At 29.7% G+C, this 9,760-nt stretch overlaps 1 protein-coding gene across 2 annotated transcripts in view; it reads right to left on the bottom strand.

The window, feature by feature from the left end:
- yki (Transcriptional coactivator yki) overlaps positions 1 to 7,672 on the bottom strand; it is a 277,584-nt gene extending 269,912 nt beyond the window's left edge. For both annotated transcript variants that reach the window (XM_075353941.1, XM_075353940.1), the window contains exon 1: positions 7,087 to 7,672. In XM_075353941.1, the coding sequence (XP_075210056.1) occupies positions 7,087 to 7,559 (473 nt within the window). In that variant the 5' untranslated portion in view covers positions 7,560 to 7,672. The remainder of the gene's footprint in view (positions 1 to 7,086) is intronic.
- Positions 7,673 to 9,760: the final 2,088 nt, after the last annotated feature.

Genomic DNA, 9,760 nt, shown 5'->3' on the forward strand with positions numbered 1-9,760 from the left:
TTTTCTTTTATAATTCTGTAGTTCAAACATATTATTCGCCATTTATGTAAAAAAAAAAAAAAAACAAAAAAAAAACATTAATTATTACTTCCTACAATCAAATATTATTACTGTAATAATTTACGATAACAATCAGAATTACTAAACCTCAAACAAAGTATATTAATTCATTAGCAAGCATTACCGCAGTTCTGTAACTCCTTAATATAGTTTATTGGATAACATAATTAACGATTATTCAATATTAATGAACGATAACAAATTTGATTAAATCAAAATAAAAAGATAAAGATAGCGTTGCAAATTACCTTTCGCAACAATAATAATAATTAAAGAAAAAAGTAATAACTAAAAAGAGTAATTCAATAATTAATTGATTGTCTAATTCCGTAACTAATTAATAAACATTTTATTGGAAACGCTGAACATTCTTCCTAAGTATTGTAAAATATTACACGCATTTAATATACACGCACTCTTTAGATTTCTCGCTGCACAAAACTGGAACACAAATCTATTCGATCTTGGATTGACCGAAGAACAAACATAAATTACTGTATTAAAATTATAAACTATCGATTTAATACGAAAAAAAGAACGACCGACTTAATATTTTACCATCGCATATCGATAAAAGAAAACTTTTCTTCATAATTTCAACCCTAAAACGTGAAAAACTAAATAAAATTATTTTTAGGTCATATTCAACAATAAAAGGATTCAAAGATTTAAAATAAAATTAAACTAAATATGTTAAGAATTTTATATTAAAAAAACCATTCTACTCTTTTGGGTAAAATTTTGGGATACGCATTAAAATATTATTAAAAAAAAAATATTAATAATTTTATTTAAATATATTATTTTTCCGTTTATTTAATTCAATGACTGTAACTAAAGCGAAGACGGTCGGCAGTAACTAAACTAATGTAATTTCACAACTTTACATAGAACAAATTTCGCTTATGTGATTGGAAAGTTGCTGTGGCTGCGCGTGTTAAGGAACCAACCACCGACTGAACCGGGTGATCGAGTTCGAATCCTAGCCAGCTCGAATTATTTTTTTTACACTTTAATATTATTTATTTATTTAAATTCTACCGCTCACATGTGACGTCACAACATAGCAGTAGTTTAGAGCATTCCTAACCCCCCTGACAAATTGTAATCAAAATTAAATGTCATCGGTGAACCTTATTCAAAAATGGTAACGTAAAATCTCAAAAAAATTGTTCACCCACTCCTAAATTAAATTATTTGAATACAAACCAAATTGACACATCAATTAATACAAGAATGCGACTGAAAGTAAAAAATTATATAAAACTGAACATCGCCAAAAAATATTTTAACTACCTAATGTGTACATTACAATCTGTTCAACTAGTGAACAATAAGCAGTCCCCTCACAGCCCAGTCAGATGAGGATGATGTACATGACATGTAAATAAAATGTAGTCTTGTACAGCTAAGGCAAACCTTGTGGTTAATTGAATCCCAACCACCAAAAAACACCACAGTTTAGAATTCAAATTCGCATAAAATTAACTAACGTTTACTAGGATTTGAACCTCAGAACATTCAACTTCGAAAATCAGTTGTGACTTTATTTGCAATAACGAGTTAACCACACTAAACCGGTCCAGTGGGTTACCCAACTATAGAGTAAAATTTTAAACAACATAACTTACACGATTTGCATTTCCCCTGCTCATTCCAAGACCAAAATTAAATGGCATCAATGCCCAATATATACAAATCATTGTGCAAAATTTCATCCAAATTGGTCTACCCAATCTTAGACATATCAAGCAAACAGCAGGCCAACAAACGTACATCACCCGCCCGGGCTGATCTAGTGGTTAACTCTTCATCGCAAATCGGCTGAATTCAAAGTCGAGAGTTCTAAAGTTCAAATCCTAGTAAAGGCAGTTACTTTTACACAAATTTGAATACTTGATCCAGGATATTCTACTACTACATTCTACTATGTTCTGGGGTGAATACCGGGGTGTTCTTTGACGGTTAGGTTTCAATTAACCACACGTCTCAGAAATGGTCAACCTGACTCATCCTCTGAAGTAATACTTTACGGTGGTTCCAGAGGCTAAACAGAAAAAAAAAGAGAGCATCATAAACTAAGATGGTGACAATGTATGGGGATAATGCCCCTTCACAATACCAAGCGAAAATCCGGTCCAAACAATGTAAGCGAGACAGGAAATCCATCAAAGATGACCCCCGCAGCAGAAGACCTTTGAAACCAACCACACCCGACATCTGCCAGAACGTGGACAGATGGTTATGGATGACAGGCATGTTAGAGTTACAATACTTGCTACAGAATATGAGGTGTGTCTGAAATAACTATTACGAAGTATTCTTACTTCATGACCATTTACGCATGACGAAAGTCAGTTCTCAAAGGTTCCCATGAAATCTCACATCAAAGGCAATGTCATGCGCAGTTGAGTGTGGAGAACTTTCAGCTGTGTGAAAGAATCCTATGAATTTTTTCAGAAGGTTGGTGACCAGTGATGAAACACAGGTTCATCACTGGGATCCTGAGACCAAACAAGAGTCCACGCAGCAGTGGAAACACAAAGGATCCCCAACACCCAAAAAATTGAACACCCAGACATCGGCTGGAATTATTATAGTCACAATTTTTTGGAATAGTGAGGGAATTCTGTTGTTTGAATACATGGAGCGAAAACAGACTATCACTGGCAATGTCTACGCTGAATATCTTCAGAATGTATGGGCAGCAACAAAGGAAAAACAGCGAGGAAAGCTAACCAAAGATGACTTGCTTTTGCAAGACAATGCTCCAGTCCACTCATCGCACATCGCAAAGAAAACTATGAGGGAATGTGGATTTCAAGAACTCCCTCATCCTCCTTACTGTCCAAACCTGGCCCGCAATGACTTTTTCCTGTTCAGAAACCTCAAGAAAAACCTTAGCTGTTTTCACAACGATGATGAATTGAAAGCAGGCGTTCCAGAGTATTTTGAGGAGCAAAATAAACTTTTTTTTTTTTACTCTGGCATAATCTCTGTGTAGGCTAAATGAAGCAAGTGTGCGGAAGTGCAAGATACTAAAAATAAAAATAACACTACCTCTCCATCACTCTTTCTAATGTACGTAGATAACTTTTTGAGTGCCCCTCGTATTTCCTTTGATGTTTTCTTATAATTATAACAATACGGATAAAATTTTTTTTTTCCAATTACTTCTATTTCCAATAAAAAAACTAAGCATAACATATTATAACTCAGCACAGGCTGAAAATTCAACAAAAAATTTAAACTATCATATTTCAGTCTATTTTAAAGACAGAAAGTCAAAATAGATGTCTTAAAGAAACAGAAGCGCTAAAGAATAACCATTTACAAAGAGGTGAAAATTCCATAAAACTTTCAAACATAATTCTTGTCAAGTTTGATAAGACAGTCAAACAAAAAAATAAATTGTCAAGAATCGAGAGACCTACAACTTTTATTAAAAACAATTTTTGAGCCAAGGATTTGTTAAAATTTATTTACAAAAAGTAACAGACTCAAAGGATTAAAAAGAGGAAAATACATCAAAAAAAGCTTTTATCACAAATTTGATTGAATTTTCAGGGGAAAAATTGCACGCTTTACCCAATATAATTTTTGAGTTATTCACGAAAAACTATTATAAAATAAAAATCACCCCTACCTGGCACTCAAAACTCTTCAGTTTCTGAAATTAAATGTCACAAGTAATTTCCCAGAGTTTCACTGCATCTATTATTAATTTCTTCTAAAAAGCCTATTTTTACTTTACTATAACCTTTCCTAAAATTGTTGGAAAAATTTTGTACGATTGTTAATTGATGTCTGTTACAGTTATACGTTACAGGTTACTTTGCATGTTTCAAACTTACTTTTTTATGTAACAGCTCTCCAAGTGCAATTTTTCAAATTTTAAATAAAACATTCATTATGTAGTACAAATTTTCTAATATCAATCTTCAATTTAAATTCAACATGATTAATTTTCATATATCAAAAGAATTACTATATAATAACTCTATTAACAAAATATAAAATGAATATTTCAAGTTACACTAAAATAAAATAAAAAAACACAACAAAAAAAATTCCCACATAAGGTTATTAATAAGCACACTTTAAACACCCAAAATAGTTTTAAAACCAAAAACTCTATTTTCAACAAATCACAATATTTTTATTTATTTATTTTTAAATTTAAAAATGTGGCATAATTAGTTGCAAAATCATGACATTTGTAACTCTTTCTTTTATGAAAACATATTTGCAATTTCTTTTTTTGAGATAAAATTCTACCAAGTATAATATTCTAACCTAACCAACAAAATGATCCTTTATTCTTTAATAAAACAAAATTCAAAGAATTTTAATTGGATTAACGGTTAATATTAGATCTAATTATAAAAACAAACAAAAAATGATGCTTTAATTTTTTTATGTTTAGATGTAATTATAAAGAATATTCATGAGTATTTATAAGTACAATTTAAATCATATGATGCTGTTTCTTAAAGAAGACTTGATAATTGAAATTTTAGTTTTGTCATCATATTATTAAAGAGCATTTCTCATTCTTGTCATTATATAAATAAGAAAGAATATGTACAAAAAGAAATAGCCTCTTATGAAGATCAAACAACAAAATCTCAACAAATACTAAAACTTAAGCATTCACATCATATTAATAACAAATAAATGCAGTTAAAGTCAAATAAAAAAATAACCACACAAATAAAATTACAAACATAAAGTGTAAGTCTGCATGCTTTTAGGTTTTTTTTAGGCCTATGCTTTTAGGCATAAATACTTTTAGTTATACAATAAAATTAGTGTCCCCTTTTTATGTTTATGTAAATAAACAATGATCAACATAGTTGCCAAAACTTGTTGGCTTGAATGTAAATGAGAATTTTAATATTTATTATGCTTCTTTGGATTCATTACAAAATGTTGTAATAAACATGGTAAGACATCAACCACAACTTTGCTTAAGATAAATTACATAAGATAGTTTAAGTATGAAAAAAAAAATTATTATTTTTTTTTTAAATAATGCTTGTATCCACTGATAAATATAATGAAAATAGAAGAAGCAATACTGCAATTTCTGTCAAAATACATGTACAAAAAAAAAGGTTTTTTATAATTAGTAACAATTAAATAAATAAGGAATTGTTTGGATATAGTAAAAGTACAATCATTCAAGCTAATATTTAATAATACTATTTGAAGAATTTAATTATTAGTCTGAAAATAGTATTTACATATGTAAATACATCTCATTAAGCTTAATTTTTAAAGTAGAAGGTGAGCTGTTAAATTTGAATTTTCTGAGATTGAAAAACAACAAAATATGTACAAAATGTGTAACTTAAAATCTATCTAAATATTCTTTGGTAAATTTAAGTTACAAAACGGTATGTCATTTTAGTCTGTCCAATTAATGAGAAGTTTAAAACAAGACATTTAGGCAAGAGATTTGAAAGAAAAGAAGAGGTGGAATTATAAAATGACAGCAACTGGATTGTGCTACTAGTCTTTTCTTAAAATAACATTAAAATATAGAAAACTCCTCATGGAAAAATTTAACTATTAGTTCCCCTTTATTTACTTATTTCTTGATCCAACTTTATAATTACCTAATTCAAATTATATTCTTATAATTTATGTATAATTATTATTAAATAAATGATAATTAATTGAATAATACTGACATAAAATATAATATTACTATAAAAAATATTATTTTATTACCTCTTAATTTAAACTATAATTGTTATTAAAGTACTTTTATTCCAGTTAATTTTACGTAATAAGTAGACTAATCACTGAAAATATGAACTTAATATCTGCCAACTTGACAGGCGGCTTAGATGTTTCTCATTGTATCTTGGTTATCAGTTTAAAATTTATGTGTAAATTAAAAGTCTAAATTTTATGCAAGGCTTCATACTGTAAAGCGTAAGCATTTTGGAAGTAAATATTTTTATCTATCTACTTAAAGCTCATTAAATAGTTGCTTTTTATAATAAAAAATTTACCCTTCACTTCTGTATCATAGGTTTGATAAAACATATCACCGTTTATAACATACATATATATTAGTCAAAGAACCCATCATATATTTCAATATTATTATTTCGGAAATATTTATTTAGTTAAAAACAATTTTCAGAGGTACACCAGTTTATTTGTTATTATGATGTAAAAAAGTAGATAACAACCTTTAGGGATTGTAGGCAACTAATTTAAGTACGAAAAATACACGGGTATAAAAGAAAATCTAAAGATCGATCAAATCAAGTAATATAATTTTAATAAACTGCCTAATGAAAACAAAAAATGCAGCAATAATAATATAAAGGTTTTGTTAAATTCTACCTTCAAGGAAAACATGATCATAAATAAAACCACTGCACACAATCAGGTACAACACGTAAGTGTCAAAAAAGTTTTACGGCCGAAGTGAAGCGCGAAAATTTAACGGGCCGTAAAAAGATTCTTCAAAAACAAACACTGTACCGTTTGCAATTACAGTTACAAATTACGAAACGGCAACTAGAAAGGATATCAGACTAATATTTTTATTATTATAACAATTTCTCTATTAATTACGTAAAAGCTACAAAACTTGTAATTTAACTAAGTTCTAACGTAAATTCGTGAAAGAATTAACACATTTAAATACTTATGATTGATGGATCGATTGAATCATGTTACGTGCGCCGTTACAACCATTTCTAACATTCTATTTACGTCACGAATTAATCTCGTAAAATAAATATTCTACCATAACTAATAAATGTACGGTATTCTACTTTTTTTTAAAACGATTGACTTCATAAACTTATTTCCATCGGTAGTAAATTAGCTTTGTGTAAGCTTTAATAAGTTCTATAGCGGACAAAAATTAATGAAATGTTATTTATTCGTATAATGTATTAATAGAACTGGCCATTTTACTCAAGCAATCTGAAAATAAACAATTAACACACTTATGAATTAACTACTCAAATTAAACCCCTGATAATAAAAATTACTTACTTTAGATAATACACTTGTCCTTCTTGAGTACGAGCCTGTTCCCAACCCGGAGGTAAAGGTCCCAATTCGTCCAACGCAGTTATATCGTAACTACGTTGTTTTAAATGTTGCTGATGCTGTTGTTGCTGAGCAGAAGCGTATGTTTGTTGAAGCGAGGCAGGAGAACTATGTGCTCGCGGATGGTTCACCTGAAGACCTGTGGATGTAGTCGTAGTTGTTGTACCGAAAGCAGAATCGGCGGAATTTTCGCGACTATGTGAAATGGACGACACTGAAGGGGACTTTGAACCTGTCGAAGGAGGATTAAAAAACGAATTAGGGAGTTTACGCATCCGTAAAGGCACCTGCAAAGGTCTTTTACAATCCGGTTTTAGAACAGTGTCAAAAAGTGCCTGAAGTTCAGAGTCTGAATCTTGGTCAATTCGCACTACCAAGTTTGATTTAAGTTGTTCCACGTCTTGATTTAAAGCCATTTTAATTCATTCCCTACGTAAGCAACACAAAACAAAAAAAAAATATGCGTAACAGAAATCCCCCCCCAAAAATAACAAAATAAACAATCAACCCCCTCCGACACACTCACCCACACACCTAACCCTAACACTGTTTCACTGGACTCTGAATCGTGCTTCTGTCTTTACATTTTCTGACGCATACGATACACGGCTCTAGGAGTCGACCTCGGAATGCGAGCCTGCGCATTAGTAAATAATTCCGGTTCGGCGCCACTCCCATACCAGTTTCCAGTAATGTCCACACGTAGCAGCACTGTATGGATATTTTTCTCCTCACTTCTTTTTAAAAATCGTATATTACCGCGAATTAAGAAGTATTATTTCAGTATTTAAAATGCTTTTATTCAACCGGTAAATAGTATCCAAAATCAAATTGTTATTACTTTAATATAAAAAATAATAAACCTCAACACACTGTCAGTGTATAACTGTAATATTTTATAACATGTAAATACTGCACCATAATATCACAGAAAAAAGTTTTTAAGAAGCTATGTTTGTTCTTAAAAATTTTGTTTTCTTTAACGATAATTAATTCTTATTTTTTTACATAGTTTTTCATTCAGTTTTTTATTCAAAATATTTTACTCTCAGTGCATCAATCGATGCACAAGTACAATTTTCATTTAATTTTTTATATACTCTAATGCTTGAATTATATTTAAAATTTATCGTCTCAGTACTTCTAAAAAGTAATGATATAAACAGATTTATTAGTTTTTCATTAACAACACCTTCTGTAGACAGGAAAAGCAGACTGTAACACTGGTGTTGAAGGTTACAACTACTTCATGGTCACGTGATACAACAGTGAAAACAGCAGTGACAATGACAGTCTTGTCTGATACAATGCCAATGACCTGTCATTGACAATGATTATATTATGAGACAAGTAATGGCAATCATTTTCTTTTAGCGTAAACTTTTCATTGAAAATTTTATTAACGATATTATTTATTTACATACATATTTGAAATCTTAATACTGCATCGTTGTAAAAAAAAAGTAGATCTTTCTTAATTTTACGCGAACCTAGTATATTACACTTTAAGTAAATTGATTTTCAATTATTTATAACAATGAAATTTGTTTATTCAGATACACTTGAATGAAGAAAACAATAGAATAAAAATAGTTATCAGACAGACAGAAAATAATAGTACCTAAAACAATTGATAATTCACTGTCAACAAACTCAAATATTCTTATTTATAACATATTAGTTTTATTAAATAAAATGTGTGTAGATTTAAAATTGTTGCATTGAGTTCAAAATGACATACTACGAGTTAAGAGAAAATGAAAAATATGTTTAGCGGTCAACCTAGATAAGATAAAGATCATATTTATTAATATGATGAGTCACTTCTACAAACAAATTGTTAGCCGAGTGTAAAAGAGCAGAAATTTATTTTCCTGGACTCTGATGATTGAAGAAATATAGCTAGAGATGCTGTATCAAAGTTAACTGCGATCTGGAAAGATCATGCTACAAACACATACAACAAACTGAGGCTTCTGAAGACCCTGGTATTTAATCTTTTATTTATGGTGCTGTAACTTGGAAAATTTAGGGAGAAGATCAGAGACGAATTAATAGTTTTAAGATGTGGGTATTTAGGAGGATGCTAAAGGTATCATGGATAGGAAAGAGATCAAAAGTGTCAATCTTAAAGAATTCAGTGTTCCGAAAAGTTTATTATTTATATGTTACTGGTGAATACCATAATTTTTTGAAGATATAATATGTTGGCAGAAAGATAACATAGAACAAATAATTGTCTAAGGAAAACTGAAGGACAAATATCTCTGAGAAATGCTAGATGCAATGGATGGACTACATGAAATAAAAAAGAAATAGAATGCTGGGCAGTGGCGACTCGTAGCTAAAATTACTCCAGAAAATTTTTTTCTTGGACTTTTCAAGGTTATGGTAAAGTTTACTGTAAAATAAAAGAACTGAACAAAAAATGAATCAAATAGAATAGCTGGAAGCGGAATAATAATCTAATTCTACACTTTATCACATTCAAGAATATGGTACACGGATTTGAACCACAACGTGCTTAAAAACTGTATTCAATTTTAACTGAATAAATAATAAAATATCAATAGAGATAATATTTTTCAGTATTATTAGATAATAACTAAATAAAATT

The sequence above is a fragment of the Lycorma delicatula genome, chromosome 1 (assembly GCF_047948215.1).
Source record: "Lycorma delicatula isolate Av1 chromosome 1, ASM4794821v1, whole genome shotgun sequence".
Classification (NCBI taxonomy): domain Eukaryota; kingdom Metazoa; phylum Arthropoda; class Insecta; order Hemiptera; family Fulgoridae; genus Lycorma; species Lycorma delicatula.